The following is a 25,698-nucleotide window of genomic DNA, read 5'->3' as shown; positions in this document are numbered from 1 at the left end:
TTTCTTTCTTTCTTTCTTTCTTTCTTTCTTTCTTTCTTTCTTTCTTTCTTTCTTTCTTTCTTTCTTTCTTTCTTTCTTTCTTTCTTTCTTTCTTTCTTTCTTTCTTTCTTTCTTTCTTTCTTTCTTTCTTTCTTTGCAATGTAATGTAATAGTTATGTATAGTGAGTTTATCAACACTGACAAGTTCATCAAGAGAGTATTTCAGAGAGCTGTATAATAAAGTATAGGCTAGTAAAAATAATACAAAATTTTTTTATTAATTATTTATTATCATATTATTACTAAAACTCCTACGAGTCCCTCTAGTAATACAACACCCTGTTGAGTTTGTTCCTTTTTTTTTTAACATTCGACTCATTACTCATATGTATCATAAAATAGTGTATCTCTTTATTGTATTATCTGAAAACAATCCTCACTAGTAAAAAGTCAGTGGGACCAAACAAAAAAATAAAGATTTGTTTGTAGTCTCTGTTTATATCATTCACTGTCAACTGGACTTGGCTGCCAAATTTCATCTGTTTGGAGCCTCATTAATTAGCTTTTTAGGTTCACTCAGAAGTTCTATTCATAGATTTCATAAATGTTATCATTAGATTTGTCTAGCACACTTTTATTCTCTATAACATTCATATTGACATAGTCCTCCTCGGAGTCATCCGTGTCCACATTGACATAGTCCTCTTCAGAGTCGTCATGATCCATGTTTTTATCATTAAGTTGAACATTTTCATAATCATTCTCATCATCATCTTCATTTTTTTGGTCATAGGATGTACCTGCATACATATTAACTGGACCTAGAAACATTGCATAGAGATGAAGAGACATCATTATTAAATGAATTGATAATAAAAGCAGTGTCAATGGAAACAGCAAGATATTTTTTATGAAATGCTACCTCTTTTAAAAGAGCACTTAAAATTTGTTTCCTTTTTCCTTTGCATTTGTCTTCTCTTGACCAGGAGGATGATTGCGAGGACAGACAGTAAGAGCAGCACAGCTGACACCGCAGCACCAATGACAGGAAGCAGGGAGGCTGAGACAGACACGGTTTAGTGTTAAACTTTCAGTACCAGCAGTCCAGACTGTTTTTAGGCTCTTACACATTAATACCTTTGATAGTGATGACCAGCAGTTCAGAGGCAGACGAACGGAAGGTGCGTGAGGACAAACTGACTTCATAAACACAGCTGTAGTTTCCTTCATGGGAATAATCTGCCTCAGGAAAGGAGAAGGAGGCAGAGAGATTGACAGCTGACTGACTCCTGGTCATATTTGATTCCCTAAACAGGTCGAAGGAGCCTCTAGGATGCTGAGATTCAGTGGAACAGATGATAGTGAAACTGTGGCCCCAGGTGATCACTGGCCCCTGAGGCCCCACATCAAACTGCCCATCAGGAGCAATGCGGGGCAAGCTGGGCTGCTGCAAGTGCACTAGGAAACAAAAATATTGTATTTATATAGTTACAGAGGGAGGCTGAGACAGACACACAGTTTTGAGTTAAACTTTCAGTACCAGCAGTCCAGATTGTTTTTAGGCTCTTACACATTAATACCTTTGATAGTGATGACCAGCAGTTCAGAGGCAGACGAACGGAAGGTGCGTGAGGACAAACGGACTTCATAAACACAGCTGTAGTTTCCTTCATGGGAATAATCTGCCTCAGGAAATGAGAAGGAGGCAGAGAGATTGACAGCTGACTGACTCCTGGTGATACTTGATTCCCTAAACAGGTAGAAGGAGCCTCCAGGATACAGAGATTCAGTGGAACAGATGATAGTGAAACTGTGGCCCCAGGTGATCACTGGCCCCTGAGGCCCCACATCAAACTGCCCATCAGGAACAATACGGGGCAAGCTGGGCTGCTGCAAGTGCACTAGAAAACAAAAAGAATACAGTTAAATGGTTACAGAGCCTCAAGCATTAAATTCAAATGGATTTAAATAAATAAAAAATGGCTTCAATAATTGAATTCAATCTTGTCGGGATCAAAATGTAATTCACACACATTTTACAAATAAGCAGAATAAAGTAAAAAAAATAAAAGACATCAAAACAGAATTAATTCACTTTCATGCAGCTAATGCATTTATATACAGTAATAGGCAATGAGACAAGATTAAACACTCACCTACAGTGATTTGAACAGTGTTACTCCAAGGCGACTTTATAATGGTGTTTTGGTAGGAGTAATTACAGCTGTAGATGCCCTGATGTGAGACGCCTACATTAACAAGGTTGAAAGTCGCACTAGAGACATGTTTCTCAGAGGACACAGATGATCCATTTCTGAAGAGGCGGAATTCAGCATTAGCATTGCATCTTGATTTAGGTGTTGTGCATCTGAACTGAATGTTTTCTCCAGGAGAAACAACTGCATGTGTGGAGATCAGGGAAAGAGTGGGCTTCTCCAAGTCACCTGCAAAAGAAATATACATCCATTTAAAATTACTTGTAAAGATGTGATGAAATACATTAAGCTTAAGGTGATTTCTATTGCTCATTTCTCCCATAAAAATAAGTCAAGAGGCATGTTTCGTCAAGAAAACAGTTTTCACTTCAAGTTCCTCCATGTAAAGAAATTCCTGAAGAGGGCAGTGCAGTGTGGTGGCTGAGCTGGGACCTGATAAGTTGTGTTTCCAGGGGGGAACAATATAGTGGTGCACCTCTGAGAGCAAACGCAGGTGAAAAAGTTTGGAGAAGATCTCTTAATTGACTAACAAGGACTTTCACACATTCAGCTGAATTCAAACTTGAAGACGCAACTGGTCAACCTACTGAAGCTACTGCTTCTACTATTGCTTCTACCAATACCTCTGCAAATAGAAGTAAATAAAAAAAACAGTAAAGCTGAATGAAAACTTGACACTGACACTGCAAAAGATTTGACTTACCTCCTGAACAAACAACACCAGCATCTTCACCATGATTACAGTCGTTAACTCCTAGTCCTCTGTGTGAACATTGTATGAGGTTTCCTTCACCTCCCGAACATCCAACATTATCCAGCCAGATCGTTCCTTGGCCTTGACCAAAGGCGGCACTTAGAGGTGCGCTGATGGCTGAGCCACACTGTAACTGTCTGCACACCACAGCAGCATCATTCATGTCCCAGCCATCATCACACACGGTTCCCCACTGGCCCTTATTCTGCATCTCCACTCTTCCACAGCATGAATCAGACCCACTGACCAATCTTATGTCTTAAAAATGTAAGAACAATGTGATTAAAAACTATGTTGTAAGTATTTGTATACTGTATGTATTTCACATTGTTTTGAGCCAAGGACCAAACGTGCATAGCCTCTTTGCCTTCTCTCATTTTTATTATTTGGGGCCAAACACTATAAGCTTATGTTGTTTTTAATCTCTTTGAAGCTTTTTTCATCCAAAGCAAAACAGCAAATATACAATGCCATTTTAGATCTGGGGAAAACATATATACTTTTACCTAAGCAGACGACACCTGCATCTTCTTGATGACCGCAGTTATGTTTTCCAAAGCCATTGTGTGAGCACTGTGTGAGGGATGATTCACTTCCTGAACATTTCACTTCATCCAACCAGATCGGATCACTTCCCTGGCCAAAATAAGCGTCGGAGTGTGCACTAACAGCTCCTCCACATCCCAACTGTCTGCACACCACAGCAGCATCTTTAATGTCCCAGGAATCATCGCACACTGTTCCCCACCGGCCATCATGAAGGATCTCAACTCTCCCAGAGCAGTCATTATTACCATTCACAAGCCTGATACTAAGTCCACCTAAAAAAATCCATTATGATACAAACATCTTTTAACATGCTAGACTTGCAGACTAGCCAAAACAGCATGTATCAAGTGATGTAACTGAGATCTGAATTTTAAAAAAGTGACTAACAGTTTGTTACTTACCAGCTACAGAAATTATAGCACTGGCTGTTGAGATGAAAAACAGCAACATTTAAAAACATTGTAGACTTGCAACAAAATTGTATGATTGATAGGCAAATTTAGGTTAATTAGGACACCTTTTCCAAGTCATCTCAATTGCTAAAAGTGTCCCAATTAACCTGAATTCACCCCTATATAATGAAAGATAATAATTTAAATAAAACATTTTAAAAAAAATATATATATTTTTTGCATATCAACTGATAAATTAGAATGCTGTCTATGTAAATATACAGTAAACACTGAATTAGTTTCATGTGTGCCATAGCAGAACTGCTGTGACTGGCAGGAAAGGGCCATTATGACTCTGTGGCCAGATGTAGTTCTTCCTCTTAATGATCCCTTTAAGGGATCCTTAAAAAAAAGCTCTGGTGTGTTAAAATAATAGCTGCATTCACATACAAATGAAAGAAACATATATTTCTGTCTGAGCCCTGTTATATCATTTTAGGTCATTAATCAGGTTATTTTCATGAGCAGGCAGAGAAGGTGAATTTTAAAATCAATCAATCAAATGTCTAATCAAAAAACTAATCACAAAGAAACGGCAAGTTAAATCAAACATGAAAATTTAAAGTACAAAGTCTGAAATAGTTTTTTTTTTTTGTAAGACATACTCCAATAATTTTATTTACAACTTCAAAAAAAAATTTTTTTTGAAGCGCATAAGCCACTAGTTTCAGTTCAGTTTCAGAAAGAACAAGTGGTAAAGGCACTGATAAACATACTTCATTCAAATGTAGGAAAGATACAACATCTTACAAAGTTAATAAACTACAACTAAACTTGAACTAAACTGTTTAATTTGAATAATAATCTTAATTTGAATATTTTTATATTAATATTGTAACATACATGAATGTTCCATCATGAAATTGCAATCTCCTTCTTTAATAAAAAATGGGAAATGCAAAGACTGAAAATTGAATTTACCCAATATCAAAGTGAGAAGAGGTCTTGTCATCCTTGTGCTGTTTCAAAAAGCACTTAAGATGTGTATGTCTCTGTTTCTTTCAGACAAACAAAACCAAAACTGTAGTCACTTCTCCTTTTAACCATAAAGCAAAAAAAAGAAGAAAAAAAGGCATAAGATTCCTTTTTTTAAAACTCAGCCTTTTCTGAAAATGTCTATTCACCAATTTTTCTTTTAAGACAAGAATTGCATTCCAAACAGATATTCACAATGACATGACAAGCTGAGCAGTACCTTTTTTTTAACCTAAAATGACCTTGAACTCATTCATCACTCACAATTATAAAGCTGTTAATCAGATTATTATCTGTTTTTAAAGCCAAGGATGTCAAAGCATTCCTATATGCATTTAAGAGGCAACTTCCTGGCTCATGAGATCTCAAGTTATTATTATTATGAGTTATATAGCTATTATGAGCCTCATCAATCTCTGTTAAGATCTGTCCATCTGTTTTTCACTGAACTGAAGATTGTACCCCTAAAATAAGCAAATTGTTGAGTGTCAATAAAACAGTGTTTATGACTTTTTTTAACTGATAATATTTTTGTGGGCACAATTGTGTTGATATAGCTGTCAATAGAAATTACATGATCATATATATCACATGGGTGCTTTTATACAGACTGTTTAATGGATATTGTTCCACAGTTAATATTATTATTTAACAGTTAATAAGTCTGGAATACTAAACAGTCTGTTTAAAAGCACATTTTGTGATATATATGATCAGAACACAAAATTGTGAGTAATATTTGTTTTTTTTAACGATCGTCTGACTCTCGCTGATTTCATCTGAGGGTCAGGAATTGGTTGGTTGGCATGAAGCCCCTTCTGGTAGATGATGATGGTAGTGAAATGCATGTTTTTTTCATTGACAGCAAATGCAATAAAGCCAAAGTTTTATGCAAAATGTTAGTGTTTATGTTTCTTTAAAATGTATAAGATGAAGAGAAATGGCATGACTGCATTTCAAATGTCAGATATGCAATAGCATTCGGTAGGATATCCAAATCCCTATGATTTTGCAGGATCCAGAGAAGAGCTCTGTTCTCAGAAAAACGATTTAACACTGATAAATCTGTGAAGCGAATTAGAGGAAGTGTCCTTTTGGACACAGAGCACAGTCAGCGAGTGTGAAACATGGTGTCAGTTCAGCATTTCCTTGGAACTAAAAACTGAACTTCAGAGGAAACCTAAACGGTCATTGTGCAGAGTACAAGCATTAGACAATTGAAACTTTTTTTTTTATTCAAATGGATTATTTATTTAACCAGTGGGCATCATGATAGAAGGCAGACAGTAACAGTAACTCATTAGTGGGTGTCTGACACACAAGCAACAGCTGAGGGAGGAAGACACACAGCAGAGCGGAAGTGGGTAAATGTGTTCACGAAATGGATACAGCTATACAGCTCTCTCTCTCTGAGGTTCCTTATCGGTTGCTTCTTAAGAGAACACATCATGAGAAGCTGTCAAAAAGCTTTAAATAATTTATTAACACATTTCTTAGACTTGTTGTTTGCTCCATTCACAATTGCTAAATTGCTAGATGCACCATTTTCAGTAAAGCAGACAAACAGATGCTTTGCTAGGAATAGCTCACTCTGCGGAATCTGCACTACACAATTCCAGAGATTTGTAATTCTCTGTAAATCACAAATAACAAATATGGCTAAAGACAAGTCTGCAGTATTTTAATATTTAGGTTACAATTTAAATCTTAAATATTAGTGGTTAATAATGTCCACTGAGGAGTTGTTCTCTTAATTCATTTACAAAGAATAATTTATACTGGGACACTGTTTGTAAGATATAATAAATTATTTCACTGATAACTGTGTTTGTTTCTTGTGTGGCGACTTCTGGCTCCATTTTTCATCGGGCATGTTGTAAGGTGTTCAGTGCTGTTGTCATTCAGAAGTGTAAATAAGTGTAGGTCCTGTGTCCTTTTTTTGTAGAAAATGTACAATCAGCAATACCTTTCAACAAATAACTTTTATAAGTCTTCATAGTTATTGTCCAGCATACTTCCCTGTTCTGTAATATTGACATAGTCCTGTTCTGAATCGTCTTTTTCTACATTGACATAGTCTTGTTCTGAATCGTCTGTTTCTACATTGACATAGTCCTGTTCAGAGTCATCCTGATCTACATTTACATAGTCTTGATCAGAGTCGGAGTTGACATCTTCATGATCTCCATCATCCATATCTACAATCTCATAGTCGTCAACATCAGCATTCTCTTCATGTTGGTCTCTATGGAGCATATCTTGCATATCAACTGCATCTTGGGATACAAAGAACATTATATTCAGGTATTAGGTATTATATTATAATTTTTGCAGGACATCATGTAAATCGTTCTCACCTTTTGAACAGGAGCATATTTGGATTTTCTTTTGTCTTTTTCTCCTCTTTACCAGGAAGATAATCAGCAGTGCAGACAAAATGAGCAGTACAGCTGTTACCACAGCACCAATGATAACAACCGAAGAAGCTGGAAGAGAGATTTTAGTACTTTAACAGCTTACTATTATACGTTTCTGCTGAACGATCAGTGTTTTTGAACAAATTTGTTGAATGAATGATTCAACTCTCTCATAAATCAAGGTGTGGTCATATTTATCATTGATCGGAAATTGTGACTGTGAAATCAGACATTTCAATAATAATAGGAGTTTAGTGTGATGGCACAAAAATTGCAGTTGATTTCCGATCACACAAGTCGATCACACAAGTTGAAATGTGCAATCACAGACAAGCAGAGTGATACAAACAGTGAAAAATCCCAGTGAAATTCTCATACCTGAACACACGACTCCAGCATCTTTACTATGATCACAATCACGTCCAATCCCATGAGAGCAATTGAAGATGACTGACTCGTTGCCAGAACAATTGACAGATTTCATGCAGAATTGGCCACTTCCTTTCCCCCAAAAAGCCTGCCTGTGTGCACTAATAGCTCTTCCACATCCCAGTTGTCTGCACACCACAACAGCATCAGTAATGTCCCAGGAGTCATCACCCACTGTTCCCCACGTGTCATTAGTATTATTAAAGACCACAACTGTCCCAAAACAGCCGTCTAAACCATTGAGTTTGATGACTTGACCTCCTGAAAATCAAAGGAAAATTTCAACTCGCGTGTAAATACACAAACACAAAACACAAAAATAAAAATCTCCCTGCAATTGTGAAAAATTAAGAAGTAAATGAAGACAGGCTGTCAAGCACCAAAGGTATTATAAAAGCCAATATGTCTTGCGCGCCATATTCCAAGTCTTCTGAAGTCATTAAAAAAGGTTTCATGAGAGTTCATGATGATATGTCTTTTAAGTCTGATCTTTTCAATAAATCGATTGATTCACAAAACCAGTTTGAATGATTCATTCATGAATCTGACTGACTCAGTTCTCAAGTTCTGACAGCAGTTAACAGCGGAGGTCAATGTTATCAGTGGATAATGACTGAAATTTCAGTATGTTCCACACACAAAGGTGTCGTTCAGACTTGGACTACAGCACACAAGTTGTATGGTTTTCTATTAAGATATTTTTGCATTTTTAAGCTTGAAAACTTCAGTCCCCTTCCATTGCAATTGCATGTAAAAAAGCAACCAGCACAGACTTCAAAATTTCTTCTTTTGTACTTCACAGAAGAAATAATTTAGGTTTGGAACATGTTTAATTACTACGAGTGAACTATTCCTTTAACAACAAAAGAGTAGAAATAGTCATGTTTATCAAAGCTTTTGCAATGCCGAGAGGATCACTTACCAGTAACCAGGTAATCGTTTAAAACCACAGCTGTCAAAGAGAAAACATAGGGAGTTGTTTTATTAGAATTTATCACAACGATTTTATGTAAATAATAAAACAAGTGGTTTGGTGTGGATTTTGGAATAAACTTATGCTTCAATGTATATGTAATAAGTTATTATAATCAAGGTATTCATCAATATTTTTTCTCTAAATATCACATGAGTTGAATGACTTCTCTAGGCTTGTGAGATTTTGCTTTGTTATAGAAGTTACAGTGTGATTACTGAAATGTTCTTTTCATGTATTCTCTAATGTCTGTATTTGATATGAATGCAGTAACAGTGCTTGCTCATTTAGCCCAGCTTCCAGAAATGAAATATGGAAAGATGTTTTGTTTGAGAAAGGTCTTCAACATGTGTCAATTCATACATCTGTTTTTCTAGGGTACTCTGACAACTATGGTCACAGGGGTCATTGAAGTTTATAGTTTAAGGGACCATCTCTTTGTTAAAGCCTTACTTTCCAGTTAGACTAAAGTGTAGCTCTCCTTGAGAGAAAGAACGCATTATCTTGATGTTTTGAGAATACTCTCCATTTTATAGTTAGAGCCTGGCCAAATCCAACCTAGGAAAAGCTGTGTGTCGGTGTGTGTGTGTTAGTCTTCTTAGTTACAGGTTAAGGAACCACTGGCATTATTGGAGATTGACTGAGTTGTTCGAGACAGGCTGGCGCCCAGTAACCCAAATCTGCGACCAGGAAGGTCACGACGTGCCTAACTTCAGGGTCCGAGTGTCAGCTGCATAATCGATGCTTCAATCTATCTGTATATGTGTGGAAAATGACTATGTTTATCTATTCTTAGCCAATGAGAATCATTCAACCTGAAGCAAGGACGTATCTTAGACCTCGGTGAAGGGTATAACTGCTGTGATCTGTGTAACTGTAAGCGGGGCGGCCTACGAACTCCTGTGTGAGTCTTGAAGCTGACTTCTGCTAATGAAACTGGAACTATCTTCAGTAAAACTTTTCTTCAATTTATTATAATTTTGACTCCGGGTCTTCATTCATCATATTATCTGGTTCTGGGTCTTTGACTGTAAAACCCCTAACAGTGGCATCTTACATTTTCCTTGGTAACCTAATTAAAAATTGCTTTTCATGTCTGACCACACTCCTACCAATGTCCAAGATATAGAGTTCACGTATTGTGAAAAGTCAAAACTGGAACACATCTAACTATTATTAATGATAAATTAATCATTTTCAACATCACAAATATTTTATATCATAATGGTAACACCTTACTATAAGGTTTCATTAGTTAACTACATTGGTTAACATGAACTAATAATGAACTGCACTTTTACAGCATTTATTAAGCTTTGTTAAAGTTAATTTCAGCATTTACCGTACTAATACATTATTAAAATCAAAAGTTGTATTTGTTAACATTAGTTAATGCACTGTGAACTAACATGAACAAATAATGAACAGTTGCATTTTTATTCACTAACATTAACAAAGATGAACAAATACTGTAACAAATGTATTGCTCATGGTTAGTTCCCGTTAGGTAATACATTTACTCATGCTAACAAATGAAACCTTATTGTAAAGTGAGGCCATTACAATGAATAAATTGATGGTATAAATTTGAAAAGTGTTTACCTAGTGTGAAATCAAGAAGTGGTCTCAGCATTTCGGTTCTTTCATCGATTGAAGTGTGTGATGTGTATGTCTGCTGCTCTTCACGTCTAAATAAAACCCTATGAGTCACACAGACACTAGTTCCGTTTTTACAGTTACAACACTTCAGCTTCTGAGAAAGTAAATCAGAAGAGATAGCTTAGTATAATTGTTTATTCAGAAATGACCCTCAGTAACCACTGAGAGCTGAAATACATGATACTCTCCTGCACTAAATGTGCAACACTTGTTTTCACTTCAACTTTTCAGCATTCTGCCCGTGCCCACTGACGTGAACATTAACATGCTAGTCAGTGTGCACTTGCATTTTTTTTTTTGTGCAAATAATTGTTATTTATAACGAGAACAACTTTTCTTCAAATATGCGAATGTCTCTTTTAGGGCTTGAGCTCTTAATGTGCTGCAGCACTTTGACATCAGCACATTTTTCACACATTTAGGGTTCCTAATACTTGTGGTTAAATGTGTGTCGTCCTATTTAAAGACAGACCACAATGGCCACTGAATACAGCCTATTCTACCCTTTATGTTCAGCAGAACTGTATTATCAGTTCAATTCAGCCTACTTGTAAGAAACCATTAAGCCACACCAACATGGAGGAGCTATCAAAAAAACTGTTGTATTGAAAGCCTTTCATATGAAAACCTGATATGAGAGAGAGGCAGGGCAAATGCCCTGATGTTACCACTATTTGCCACTATGGTATCCACTTGCATCGCCGTGAACTTCTTCCAGCAGAGCAGATGTTGAAGGGTAGGAGAGTGACCCAATAGAGTGTTAAACAGCCCTAAACCTATTTCGTCAACCTTAACCATTATCTGAGGTCACTGATAAGAATGCTGTATGGGCACATGCTGTTTTTAGGATATAGGCCTCATTACTGTTGTACCACCACTGGATGTCTTACAGCAGAACACATAACATTATTTGCATAGAAAAATGTACTTGTATTAAATTTAAAATGTATGGGGAAATTATATACAGTATTGTTGAATATATATTAATGTATGTGTATTCGAAATTTAGGATTTTTCTTTAAACAAGCTGACAGGAATCAAAGCTTTTCAGCGGAACCAAATGAAATGGACAGCACTGTGCAACTGGAGGAGGCTTGTGAATAGACTCGAGCTCTGTGCATGTCGTGTGCGTAGTTGCAGTGAAACAGTTCACACCCCACTCTCAGAGGAACATGTTAAGGAGGAAATCGTTTCAGACCACTACACTGGCCAAAGGTTCATGTGACAGGTTTAATAGACGTGATGCAAAGCTGTTGCAAACTAGTGTGATAAATCGAATGATTTTTGTCTCAAACACACCTTTAAAGAACTACACAACACTATTTTGTACAATATAAGTTTATTCATTGATGTTTTTCCATGGATCGGGGTCACATGGAAGGTGCACATTCCAGTCTGACTAATGTTTGTTATTGTCTGTAGCCTATCTGTGTTTTTGTAAACAAGAAATCAGGAAATGGAAGATGCTTTGTTTAATAATAATGATTTTCTTCGTCTTACCTTCTCATTTGAGCTTTCTAGGGGCCTGCAAACAGGAAGCCAGATATATACCGTCCTTTGGGGGAGGAGTTGAATTGAGAATGTGTTTGCATTGAATGCATGTGTTTTTAAATGCTTGTGGGTTTTTTTTTTTGTAGTTGAAATAGAGCATGTTAAAGAAGATGCTATGACTGATGTTTGTATAATAAAGTGGAAATGTTAGAATATCCCATTTGTAATTGACTGATGGTTGTCATTGGACTGTTTGAATGTGGGGGAGGAGCCTCATCCATAAAGAGAGTCCAGGGCTGCGTCCGAAATCGCATAGCCTACTCTCTTGAGTAGATACTGTAAGAAATTTTAGTCTGCCTCGACCCAGATTCCACTCCAAAATATATTTTAGAATGAGCTCATCCCCAAAATGGCTTAATTATCATAGAGATGAAAGAAAGTCAAGTTATATTGTTTCTTCACCATTTGGGTTGATCACATCCTGAACAAATGGAAGTCATTTGTAGAATGGGAATGGGTGTGGGACACGTAGGCTACTTTCTCAGACAATGGGGTGTCTCAACCTCATTAACATACAGACTACAGCTGTTGCAACAAGAGAAACTTCATTTACATTAAGAACAGGATAGAAGGTTTAAGATTTGGATGTTCTGGGTTCATTCTGACGCCGGTGAACCCAAGCTACTTCGTGTACCTTGCCACTGCTATGCTGTAATAAACTTCATTTTTGAGATCTTCAACGTCCACAACATTTTTTTCTTACAATACGTAGCCTATATTAAATAATTACTTTGGTCCTTAAATAAAAAGGTATGTTTTACGTAATATTTATGTTTGTAGTATGAAAGTAATCTGGACATACTACATCCACCATATCGTCATATGACCTGTACCAGCGTCAGTTTATCGCTTCACCTCCATTCATTAATCCTTTCCTGTGGCCTCATGGGATAGTAAAGTGTTCATCTAGATTCTAATGCACACTTCAGAATCTCGCCTGAAGTATTAGGTCATCCGGGTACTTTTTTCCTACTGTTTTATGAGTAGGCCTACTGTGAATTCGGACATAATTCTTTTGTCACATACTGTTTTTCGTCTACTAGGACAGTATGCGATTTCTGATGCAACCCAGATGTTTAGTAAAAGAAGGAGGGTGTTGGGCCTGTGGCTAACGGTTTGCTTTTCTTTAAGTCTTTAAGCTTTTCTTTAAGTGTCATCTTTACTGTTTTTTCCCCCATTTGTTATATTTTTTTCCCTCATTTTTTTATCCTATGTTGGATGACCAATGGTCTCTGTGACTAGGGATAGAGAAATTAAGCCTCTTAAATCTTTGAACCTCCACTGGTTTTCTCTGATTGTTTCGGGAAAAGATTCAAAGCATCAAGAGTGGAAAACAGTGCCATCTTGTGGCAGGTAAAATTTATAGCAGCCATAAGCTGAGCAGCCGAGAGCACGGCTCCATTGTTTTATTCTATAAGCACACATAAAAGCCTGAGAACGCTAAATGTTCAGTTTTCTGATAATATAATTCACTTATTGAAGTGTGGCAATAAATTAAATGTAACAATACAATTATAATAATACCAACAGAGTTGTTTGATGCAAGTAAATGGTGCTCTATTTTCTGTTTTTTATTGCCTGCTGTTTATATATGATATATGATATAGTATATATGATACAGAATATATGATAATATAATGTAATATAGGCTATAGGCTTATACATGTATATATTTTCTACATGGTTAGGGTTTTTCTTGTAGATCATATTCTTCTATGATGGAAAAAAGATTGATTGCGTTTTTCTTTTTTATAACTTTGAGGGCTTTTGTATATGAAACAAATTCACCATGAAATGCACAGAACATTGGCTTCACCTTCAGGTACTTAGATTTGTCATCACAAAATAAACATTTATTGGAGTCAAATCCAAAGTGGTAAATATTCACTCGATGGATATATCCCATTTAAACTTTGGGAGGTAGAGGGAATTTCAAATATTTTGTTCTAAGTATGTGAATGGTATCTTTTGATAAATTATGTGAAATTGAATTTCTATAAGATACTAGGATAAGAAATGTTGTTGAATCTGTTTCTAACAGTTTTATTAGAAAGTTGGCTTCCTTTAAAATCACCCATATAACACCTAATGCCTATATAAAATCTTCCAGTATAACAAGACCTGTTGATGAAATTGGGATAATTTAATTGGCAGACGTTGAACGGTTGAACTTAGAAAAAATTCTATTCCTCCTAATTTCTTAAACAATTCTCTGGGAATATGAAACCAAAAAAAAGGATTTCATCCAATACATTTTCAGGGTTCCATTTATAGAATCAAAATCAATGGCTTGTAGGCCTACCCTCCGTCTTTAAAATATTTTGTCATCTCTACTCTTCTAATGTAATGTGTCACAGAAAGCCACAAAATCACTTTCCAGAACATTCTCATTCACAGTTCCATGCTGGTGGAACGCTCTCCCCACCCTCATCCGGAATGCAGAATCCCTGACAACATTCAAAAGACAGCTGAAAACCCATCTCTTCCGTGAGCACTTAACCTTAAAAAAATAAAAATAAAAATAAATTCCTTTCCCTTTGAAACATCACTTATCAGGCTTATGCTACTCTGAATAATACCTGAACTTCGTATTTTGAGCACTTCTTGCGTTGTTGTTGTTTTTGCCTCTTCACGATGACTCGCTTAATTTAGTCCTAATTTGTAAGTCGCTTTGGATAAACTAACAGCTAAGACAGGATCAAACTTTTCACAAGACTTTCAACAGGTAGGGATGGCTGACGCGAAACAGTCGTTCCGAAGCTTTGCGAGATCCCGAAACGCAGATGTTTCGAAACACTGATCCGAAGCGTGATTCAAAACACCCATGTCACGTGACTATGGCCAAACGAAGCCTCGAAGTGTTTCACTAAGTGTTTCATCCATAGACAGTATAAGAAATGGACAGAGTCATCTCATTGGAACTCAATTGAGGCAAGTGAAGCCCATTTTCAGCGATTTTTTAGGACTTCCGTTCCTGATGCGCAGACTCAAACTGAGCTTGACGACGTAGATGTGACGTGAGCAACCCGTCTGTCTTCTAGTGGCTGTGGCATGAGAAATCTGAATCATTCCCTTCCGAATCTTGCAGAGACGGAGAGTGTGAGTAGGAGGTGTTCATGAGCTAGGAGCAGGAGAAACTTTTGCTAGGTATTCTGATTAATTATTTTGTCATTTTGCCTCCACGTCCCCCCGATTGCCCGCGAGCTTCTCCTCCCGTCAATACGGTAATCTCTCTACTGTGCGACAGAGAGTCGTGTGGTTATGACGCAATCGTTAGCCTACTTTTACAAAAACTGTTTTTACGGGGCCATAACGTAAGCTACAAGGTAATGGAGCATTTTGTACATTGTCGTGTTTCTTTAGAAATAAATAATGGACAAATGGAGTCTTCAAACGCCTCAGATGTAAAGTTATTCGCTGTCAAAGTGACGCCAAAATGAATGGGAGTCAATGGGATGCTAACAGCAGGTGAAGTTCTGCTACAAGATGGTGGCACGCGGCCGGCTTCAACTTCCGGTCGACTTCCTTCCCGCTTGGTTTCATCAGGTGTGGTCCGCCGAATCAGCGTTTGATTGACAGGGTCGGGAACAGACCACACAATCGCACATCTGTTAAAAGTGAAATCAACGCATATTGACCTCGTGGGTTTTTGTGAGAGAAGTTTGATTTTGAGATAGCGGATTTTTGATGATATAGTGACATAGTGCGATTTGATTAGTTATAGGCTATTTAGGCTTACATTTAAATTTACACAACACATTGACTGATAGGCTAGAGCAGACAGAGTATACATATAGTGACACATTAATAGATACATAGATATAAATATAGCAAGCTAGATTAATAGATAGATACATATATATATATATAGATTATAGATACATATACTGTATAAATACATAGATAGATTATAGATAGATACATAGATAGATTATATCTAGATACATAGATAGATTATATATATATATATATATATATATATATATATATATATATATATATATATATATATATATATATATATATATACATAGATAGATTCATATAGATAGATACATAGATAGATAGATTTGGATAGATAGATAAAATGGAGGCTCCCCAGAAGAGATGCCGTACATCTGTGGTGTGGGAGCATTTCCTATTAGAAACCCCAAATAAAGTGAGATGTTTGTATTGTGATCGGCTGCTAGCCTACTGCAACAATACATCATCCATGATGCGCCATTTGAGGAGAATTTGAAATTTGCGTATTTGCCCAGAACTCATGATCCACTAACTTACTGGTTCACGAGTTCACATATTAATGAAATCTGATGTAATATTATAATGCGTATTTGGCTTGCTGTCCGGGGGGAGGGCTCCGAGCTCGGAATTCGGCCCGACCCCAGAGTAGCCTACTCCCCCCATGAATGTATAGCTCGTAGGTATCTATGAGTAGACCCAGCCGAAAGTGAGGTGATGGGGAGGCGGCGGGATGCTGAGAAATGAGATCACGAGACGGGAGGTAAGGGAAGGCTTTATTTATACTGGCTTCTTCTTGTGCTGATTGGATGATTACCTGAACATGCTCCTCCCGAACTTTGTTACATAAAACTTCATAAAGAGAGAGCAGTAATCTTTCCTCATTTGTATGTCCTAGCTAAAAAATATCTTTGCATGCCAGCAACAAGTGTCCCTTGTGAGAGGATTTTTTTCAAAGGCTGGAGAAATTATCTGTAAAAAAAGAAGTAGGCTAAGTCCTTCCACAGCAGAGAAATTAATATGTTTTAATAGAAATCTCTAAAAAAGTGAGACATTGTGGCTTGATTTCTTTTATTAATATTCATTTTGCAGGACCAAAATAACATTATGCACAGTGAGGAGCCTATAGGTTACAAGCTTCACATATTAGAAAAATACAATAATAAAAAAACAACACATTTTTTTAATGGCTCGTCAAGGTTGTTTCAGATCAACACCTGCAAGTGACCACTAGGTGTCACCGTTGAGAGGGGTGTCGGATTGATTCGAAGCCTCGAAACAATATGGACCATTTGGTTCAACTGTTTCATTGCTTCACGAAGCCTCGATCTGCCCACCACTATCAACAGGTTACTCACAGTTGGTTTCACATAATGAATGACAATGAACTGGCACAGGACAGCAAACACAAGGGGATTAAGTAGGGAACAAATGATGAGGGCAACAGGTGATAATGAGGAAACAATAATAGGTGTGTTCGACATCGGCTGCGGCTGGATGTAACCGATCGGCGAGAGTAGCCGCGTGCAGGCGGGGAGGAGCTGCAAACGGAGACGTGAAGTCGGACACTTTCTGGTTCCCGTAGTGACCGCTCACGTGGTGTTTGCATACTTTACCACAGCTGCAGTGAAATAAATGCAATATTTGCCAAATAATACACAGATGTTTCATTTCATGAGACATGTTCATTCAATACTTTATGTACTGCTTCATACAGCGTCTGTTTGAACAAGAATAAAGTTCAACATAAGCAACTATCAATGAAGTGGAGTCTACGTTTTTTAAGCAGTTTTAATTTGATAAACATGACACAATATAACATGACAACGACATGAAAAGAGTGTTCACTGTTATAATAAACTGATTTGAGAGCATTAGAGGAACTAAAGGTGTTCGAATAAACACGAAACACACGTGATCGTTGTCATGCGGTGAATCCGGCCAATCGTGGAACAGCTGTGTCGTCATCAGCCCTCCTGCAGCCCAGTGCAGCCGCTCTTGAGAAGCTGCGCTGGCTGAGTTCTCCGGCTACTCTCGAAACGCTCTCGCGGTACTTTGATGCCATACGTCACAGTCACGTGGCGTCGGCGCTGTATCAAGTCGGACAAAATTTCTAACCGGCATGCACTGCTTCAAGTCAGCCGCCGATCGTTCTGCGCAGAGCTGCATGAAGTCGAACAAGCCCATTGACTAAACAAGGATAACAAGGAGGGCGGGGCTAGATGACGAGACAACACAAGCACATGGCCCAACAAAATGCCATGTGTTTGCACATAAAACATGGGTCTGTCATGATCCTGCCTCAAGACCAGAGAAAATCAAAGACTAGATGGCAGAATCATGACAGAGAGTAGCCTATTTCTTTTGGTTTTGAATATTTTTGTTCAAAAGGAGACATTTCAAGCTTTCTATAATAGATAGCCTATATTTCTCAAATCTGTGAGGTACGAGCTGAGTTTCGGCGCCCTTCAGTTCATGTGCAATGCAAGTGATCATGCTGGCGCCTTATTACATTGTCTGCTATATGTTTGCTTCTTATTTATTAAATACAGGCAATTGGTTGATTGCCAATCATGAATGTGGTTCATTGATCAAAATTAAGATACAATTTATACAAGCCTGTGTACGGATCTAATTCCATCGTCAAGTTTGCGGACGACACTACGGTGATTGGTCTCATCAGCAACAACGATGAGACTGCCTATAGGGAGGAGATCAAGCACCTGGCCACATGGTGCACTGAAAATAACCAGCTCCTCAACACCACCAAAACGAAGGAGCTCATCGTGGACTTCAGGAAAGTGTCAAGAGGCACACACGACACCATCCACATCAATGGAATGGCTGTTGAGCGTGTCTCCAGTTTCAAGTTCCTGGGGACCCACATCTCGGCGGACATGACCTGGACAACCAACACCTCCAGCCTGGTCAAGAAGGCTCACCAGCGCCTTTTCTTCCTGAGGACACTGGGGAAGAATCAGCTTTCCTCCACTATCCTGGTGAACTTCTATCGCTGTGCAATAGAAAGCATCCTGACCAACTGTGCTACAGTGTGGTATGGGAGCTGTTCTGTTGCAGAGCGCAAGGCACTGCAGCGGGTGGTGAAAACCGCCCAGCGCATCACTGGGACTCCACTACCTGCCATCGAGCACATCCAGAGGAAACGCTGTCTGCATCGAGCTCGCAGCATCCTTAAGGACTCCTCTCACCCAGCCCACAGACTGTTTTCTCTCCTGCCCTCCGGCAGACGTTTCAGGTGCCTACGGACCAGGACCAGCAGACTAAAGAACAGTTTTTTCCCCAGAGCTGTCTCTTTATTAAACTCTAACCCTCATTGATCCCACTCCCCTCATATACTGATTGACTCTCCTCTCCCTCCTCACACCTGCCTCCATTTTGTTATTTGCAATACTATAATGTTCATTTGCACTGCTGACTGTTATTATAGTAACAACTGTTTACATATGCATCTTGCACTACTACCTTGACTGGAATATGCTCAATTTGCACTGCCGACTGTTTATTTACAGTACCGACTGTTTACATATACATTTGCAATACCGTACTTTAACTGTAATATGCAATTACTTTCCACTGCACTTTCACTCGGATAGCTTCTGTCCAAACTTTATTTGCACTACTTTAAATCCATTGTTATACTGCTCATTTTAGCCTAACTTATACATATATCTATTTGTAAAATTCTGTTTATAGTAATAGCCATCTGTATATTATGCTCACATTCTGTTTATAGTAACAGCCATCTGTATATATATTCATAGTACATATCTATCTGTAAAATTCTGTTTATAGTAACAGTCATCTGTATATTATATTCAGTACATATCTATCTGTAAAAATTCTGTTTATAGTAATAGCCATCTGTATATTATATTCAGTACATATCTAGCTGTAAATTCTGTTCACAGTAATAGTTATCTGTATATTATATTCATAGGACAAATCTATCTGTAAATTTTTGTTTATAATAGTATTCAACTCTATATTTATTCAGTACATATCCATGTTCTGCACTTATGGAACCACTGTATATCCTGCACTTGCTGCTATTGCACTTCTGGTTAGACCTAAACTGCATTTCGTTGCCTTGTACCCGTACTTGTGTAATGACAATAAAGTTGAATCTAATCTAATCTAATCTAATACAAAACGAAAATCTTTTAAAAAGAGACTTTCTACAAAAGAAAACTCAATGAAGTGGTCAAAATCATGTTTTACCCACTCCATGTCTCCAGACATATTGCGCTTCTCAAAATGTATCATATCTTTCTCATGCTGCATGCTCACTTTCGTAATCAACATTGATTAAATAAAAAAACAATGACGTCACATATTTTCCAACCCAGCCCTCAGCCCTGTTGCAACAGTCGTTGTTTAGGTACCTTAAACGCGAACGTACAGTCCTGGAGTCATCGCTGCAACCAGGAGATGAAGAGAGCTGAGATCCACATCACCTAGCACATCTTTGTCTCTAGGTGATGTGCAGCTAGGAGGGCGCCAGTGCCTCTGCCTCTCAGCGCCTCTGCCTCGCAAGTGGATGATAGCCCTGAAGACGCCTAGCAATGGTATACCTTTAATGGTAGTATACCTTTAGTTAAGTTATACCTTAAGAGTCTTCGTAGCGCGCTAAGAGACAACGTTATCGGGAAACGCAGCCCAGGTATGATGCATAATGGAGATTTTCCAAAGCTCTCTTCTTTGGTAAGAACCATGGAGAGCGATCGCGGAGAGGTCCGTCCTATGCACCGAAACTTTTTACAATGCAACAAAATATTTAAAGAGCATCAAGCTATTAAAATCTGTATTATGTATAGGCACAGATAATATAACAGTATATTAGTCAGTCATTTTTATTGGGTTAAACAGTGATTGGATAACGTTTTTAATTTAGCGTTTTTAATTTAAGGCCCACCCACAATTGGTCTGGCCCATCCAAAACTGGAAACCTGGCGCCGTGCCTGGTTCGCGCTTAAGTAAATAAAAAATAATAAAAAATAATGTCTGGCCAATCCGAGGCTCCTGCACACGTGGGGCCCCTAGGCTGCAACCTACGCAAGCGGAGCTGATCCGCAGCCGTTCTGCAGTTGGTGGAAATTAGGGGTCAGAAGCTGCGCTGGCTGAGTTCTCCGGCTAGTCTCGAATCGCTCTTGCGGTACTTTGATGGCATACATACATCACAGTCATTTGCCGTTGGCGCTGTATCAAGTCAGGCAACATTTCTAACTGGCATGCACTGGATCAAGACAGCCGCCGATCGGTCTGCGCAGAGCTGCATGAAGTCGAACAAGGCTTTGTTTTTCATTTAACAAGACAGGAATCATGACAATTGAAATGCTTTGATTGATTAAAAATGACTAATAAACACACGACTACGACAAAATATGCTTTATCTGAGTTCCTCAAGCCTTCTCGGGTTCAACACATAGAACAGCGGTGATCAGATTTGGGAATCACCCTTGTGCATGTTCGCAGCCATTCACTCTCTCGGCTGGCACCAATTTAAATGAACTCTCGTTTACATAAACAGTTATAAATCAACACATTTCAAACACATGGTCTGTACCTGTTGAAAACACAGAACAGCGGTGATCAGATTTGGGAATCATCCTCGTGCATGGTTCTATAATGGAGGTGAACATCAAACCTGATATTACAATACAGTGGCATGAACACAAATCATATAATATACTTCTAAACACGCATATAAGTCAGTACTAACCCATAAAATGGTTATACAATTAATACAATATATATTTCTCATGAAGCACTGATTCACCGCAGCCATTTACTCTCTTGGCCGGTGCGAATCTACCCTACCGGAACCAGTTCATTATACGACCACGACCAGATCTGGGCAGAGGGTGCAGGTAGAGTGTGATTAAAGGGGCCATACATGTCAATAAATGTAGCAAGTGGAAGCACATATTTGACCCATTACAGTAGCATCATGGACTGCTCTGGGACCAGCCCATGCCTCTGCTAACCCTCGCTGACCCAGGAAGGAGTGTGCAAAAACTGGCAATCCTTTAATTCCGTTACACACAGATCTTACAGGCAACACTTTGGCTATCCTCTTAGCAGCCCTATGGGAAACAGTAAGTGCTAAGAACCCTGTTGATTCTGCTTTGGCAGCCCACTGACAATTGACACACGATGTGGGGGAGGCTATGTCTCCTGCTGTTTTATGTCATTGTTACGGAAGCAGACTCAGACAAGGTGGATGAAAGTGAACAGGCTGTTTATTGATAACAGATGAACTAGCAGTTAAGTGAATAGTGCAATGGATAATCTGGAGAGCGGGATACTGGCGGTGAATGGAATACCTCTTCTTACAGGAGTGATGAATGGTGGATGGAGAGATGGATGATGGGCTGAATGCACACACCTCAATGGAAATACAGGTGGGAATGGAGAATCGCTGGAGTAAACAAGGAAGGTGTCCACTCCATGCAGGAATGAGATCAGACAATGAACTGGGGTGAAGTGTGTGCTTATATAGCTGAGGTGATGAGGGTCCAGATGAGGTGCAGGTGAGTGTGATTGGTATTCAGGAGAGGGAGTGCGCTGTGATTGGCTGGTGCAGAAACCCGGCAGATCTGACAGTCATAGAGAAAGGCCACATTTACACATAGGCGGGTAGTTAAAGAATCAAATCAATTTCGTTTATAATTTTCATTATTTTAATTCTTTCTACACTGACCTCAGTATACTGTTATGTGAAGGGGCTATGTCCAAGAGTGTGTGGTCTTACCTTCATATATGTCTTTATCCATGAATGTCTTACTGTTTTTAGTTAACTGTGAAGCATTGCTATTAAATGTGCTATATGAATAAATAAAAGTTGAAGTTGAAGAAGTTGAAGTTATGGTTACACTGAAAATAGTTACAAAATAGACGAATGAGATGATAAAAACTTTTACCATTAATTGTACCCAGCATATATGTAAAATGTTACCTGAGAGATAAAAAGAGAGGGAGAGAGAGAGTGTAGAGAATAAGAGAGAAAGTAAAAAGTCAAAGAAAGAGCCAGCGCAAAGAAGAGCCAGAGAATAAAAAGAGAGCAACCGTCACAATCTTCTTTTATCCCTTCCTTGACCATGTGACCGAAACCTATATGTGAGACTTTCAAACTGACCAATCAGATAATTACAACTTCCCCCACCGTACTAAAGGTGTGACAATTAGAAGACACCCGACGTCCACATATCTTGGCCTACAGGCCTTGAGCACTATCAGCACCTCTTTGTCTTTAGGAATTCCAAAGGGTCCTTGAGGTAAGAAAGAGGGGGTTGAAACCAGTAAAGCAAATGTCTTTGTTCATTTTCAAATATCTTGGATTATTTTCAATCCTACTGTACTGTTCACATTTTAACTGGTACCGATACCCAACGATACCTTTTTTGGTTCTTTAGGCATGTTTACCTCAATAACTATAAAGAAACTGTAAGTCATTCATAGTAGTGTTATTGACATTATGCCTCACACCTCACAAAACAGATTTCAGACAGGCTTCTGAGGCAGCATAATAGTTTAATGATCTACAACAAAATAGAGAGAGCTTTGGTGATAACTAATCAAATATTTAAAACTTTCTCGCTAGAAATTACATCAAAAGTGGAAAACATTGGTCATGCTGCATTCACGTGCTATTGGAAATTTCCTACTTCCCACTTCTGAAGTTGTGATTATGAGTGTCGATGGAGCTCGTCTCAATCAAGTGCTTATTGTCGGAAGGAACAGGAATGATGGAGGATACCAGGTTTATTCTTGCCCATTTATTGGGAAAATCTTATTAAAGCCAAAATTATATTTCACGTCCAATTAATTGACAACCATATAAACATTCACAGCAGTAGATAGTCAGTATGTTGACAATTCTGGAATCGCAGTCAAATACTTGCGTGTTTCTTACAATACTACATTCCTGCAATACCAGAGGATGCAGTTTCAGGACCGCAGTTCTAGTAGTAAGACCTCATTTCTATGAGCCTATTTTTTGTGACAGCATCACTTAGCCAATTCTTCTCCAACAGAGGAGTCCTGATTAAACCTAAAACAAACAGATGCAAAGACTAGACCCAATGATATTATTCGATTTTTCTTCTCTTTCCACTCACTTTTGAACGTAAGAACGGGCGTGGCCATTTTAAATTTAAATAATCAGCAGGAGTAGCCTTCTTCATTTTGTAAACCATATTCAAGTGTATAATCATGAATACAGTGTTTTTCATGTTTAGAAAAATACCACCAACTTAATGTGCTGAAATAAGGAAATTAAACCTGTGGTCTCTCATGAACATCATTCACTTTTTCTTATAATCAAATAAATTCTTACCAGTTTTGTCGATTATGACGCGCTTGCCATCGCTGATTCTGAAAAAATATATTTTTACAACATCACACACTGAACAGTTGTTAACAGGTGTAAATTCAGTTCCCTATCAGTCAGTCATGTTCGACATTACGTCAGTTACTGATTAATTGGGATCGCGCCTGAGAGCTCAATCACTTTGTGTGAGATTTGCATCACAAACCACTCCCGGTGCCACGGGTATATAATGAATCATGCAGGATTCACTAATCAAGCTTTCGCTTCGGAGTCAAGCGTTTCTGGAGAATATTCTGCTCTGCTTTCATCTTTCGTGGTGGTATAGATAACCAGGAAGAAGTTCTGCACATATTAGTGTGGCGGTGCGTCAGCGGTGGTCTCCTTCCTGGAGAACTCTGCATGCTGTAGATTTCTCTGAGAGAGCATTTTGCACACCGAGCAGGAGACCTTTTCCCCTGTGCACTTCAGCACAAAAGAGCTTTTTTCCCTGAAAAAGTAAACATGGGTGTGACGTTTAATATTTTTCAAGATGTCATTCCACCCTTGTGTTTCTGGATGGGGTCGTTACCTGGCTCCGGCTGATAGTCACGATCACTGTCTCACGTGTCCGGGCTGTAAGCACGCTGAGACAGCATTCGTGGATGAGTTATGTAACCACTGCAGGAAGATGACCATCGTGATGCAAGACTCCAGTACCTTAAAAGAGGTGGGGTCCCCTCTGCTATCCCCCAGTCTAGTTCCTCTGCTCAGCGGAGGGCAACTTTGGTTGATACACAGGTGATCTGAGGGTTACAGTGGGGGCTCTACTGCTGGGTCAGTTGTGGAGGGCACCTGAAGCCGCTCTTGCACCTCCTCCACCCTCACTACCCTCGATGGTGGGCCTGCCAAGGGGTACATGGAAATTCCCCAGGTGGAACGTGCAGTTGTGATTAGAGTCCTGTACGGGTTTGGGTACCCGACGGGTGACCCGCAAATTTTGCTCAAACGGGTGAAAAATATCCAACTGTGTCGGATACGGATACGGGTACGGGTCGGGTCGGACACGGGGGAAACACGGGTTTAAAACAATCACATGCAAACGTAAAAATATATGCATATTTTTAGGAACATATTTACAAAAATATTCCTGTATTTCAAGTTGATAAAATAATTTAAAATCCACATCAGTTTATTTGTGCCCACGCGCCACGCCCTCCCAGGATCTATAACGTTACCTAGGCTACTTTCACTTTTAAAAATTCATCATAACCACGCGCGCGCGATCTGCTTGCAGTCGTCGAAGAAAAGAATAGCTAGTGGAGATTGTAAAGTTGTCAACAACACGTCATCAAAAATCAAGTCCAGTGTGTGGGAGAAATTTGGAGTTATCTGAAGAAAATATTGTGAAAGGCTTTGCTGCATGCATTTTCGTGTTGGATAGCCGCACATGTGGAACTTCATCGCTGAGGAAGCACGCAGATAACTGTGGTAACAAACCAAGCAGTTCTATAGAACAGTATTTTTCAAATGTAACACTGTTCAGTATGTGGTGTGCAGGGCGTGTTTGAACCCAAAATTGTTAGATGTAGGCTAGACGAAATTGCGTGGCAGATATAGTGTTGTAGCCGCGTCTGTTAGGCTACTCAGTTTTGTGGTAACGTTAGCCATCATGTG

General features: G+C 38.7%; 2 protein-coding genes across 3 annotated transcripts in view; both read right to left on the bottom strand.

Annotated features, from left to right (window-relative positions):
- Nucleotides 1–368: 368 nt before the first annotated feature.
- LOC309475617 (uncharacterized protein) overlaps nucleotides 369–25,698 on the bottom strand; it is a 131,388-nt gene continuing 106,058 nt past the window's right edge. The window contains exons 11-14 of the mRNA XM_082138470.1: nucleotides 1,560–1,880; nucleotides 1,117–1,437; nucleotides 902–1,039; nucleotides 369–800 (exon numbers count right to left, since the gene is read on the bottom strand). Coding sequence (XP_081994596.1) covers nucleotides 565–800; nucleotides 902–1,039; nucleotides 1,117–1,437; nucleotides 1,560–1,880 — 1,016 coding nt within the window. The 3' untranslated portion in view covers nucleotides 369–564. The remainder of the gene's footprint in view (nucleotides 801–901; nucleotides 1,040–1,116; nucleotides 1,438–1,559; nucleotides 1,881–25,698) is intronic.
- Nucleotides 6,390–10,607, bottom strand: LOC309476095 (uncharacterized protein). 2 transcript variants are annotated; one of them, XM_082139276.1, is made up of 5 exons: nucleotides 10,347–10,607; nucleotides 8,694–8,723; nucleotides 7,721–8,032; nucleotides 7,283–7,411; nucleotides 6,390–7,195 (listed from the first exon to the last, which is right to left on the bottom strand). In XM_082139276.1, the coding sequence occupies exons 1-5, from the start codon at nucleotides 10,375–10,377 to the stop codon at nucleotides 6,909–6,911; spliced, it is 789 nt and encodes a 262-aa protein (XP_081995402.1). In that variant the 5' UTR covers nucleotides 10,378–10,607; the 3' UTR covers nucleotides 6,390–6,908. The 2 variants fall into 2 exon arrangements, with proteins under 2 accessions (XP_081995402.1, XP_081995401.1); XM_082139275.1 differs by having other exon boundaries at nucleotides 6,390–7,201; nucleotides 10,347–10,595.

The sequence above is a fragment of the Leuciscus leuciscus genome (genome assembly GCF_965113295.1).
Source record: "Leuciscus leuciscus genome assembly, chromosome: 1".
Classification (NCBI taxonomy): domain Eukaryota; kingdom Metazoa; phylum Chordata; class Actinopteri; order Cypriniformes; family Leuciscidae; genus Leuciscus; species Leuciscus leuciscus.
The sequence above is the reverse complement of the archived record's forward strand: the minus strand, read 5'-3'. Positions and strand labels throughout refer to the sequence as shown.

Coding starts and splice junctions, on each gene's coding strand:
- LOC309476095 (XM_082139275.1), bottom strand. CDS start 10,377: ATGCTGAGACCACTTCTTGATTTCACACTAG. Junction 8,724..10,346: donor ACTTCTTGATTTCACACTAG/GTAAACACTTTT, acceptor TCTCTTTGACAG/CTGTGGTTTTAAACGATTAC. Junction 7,202..7,282: donor AATATGCTCCTGTTCAAAAG/GTGAGAACGATT, acceptor TTGTATCCCAAG/ATGCAGTTGATATGCAAGAT.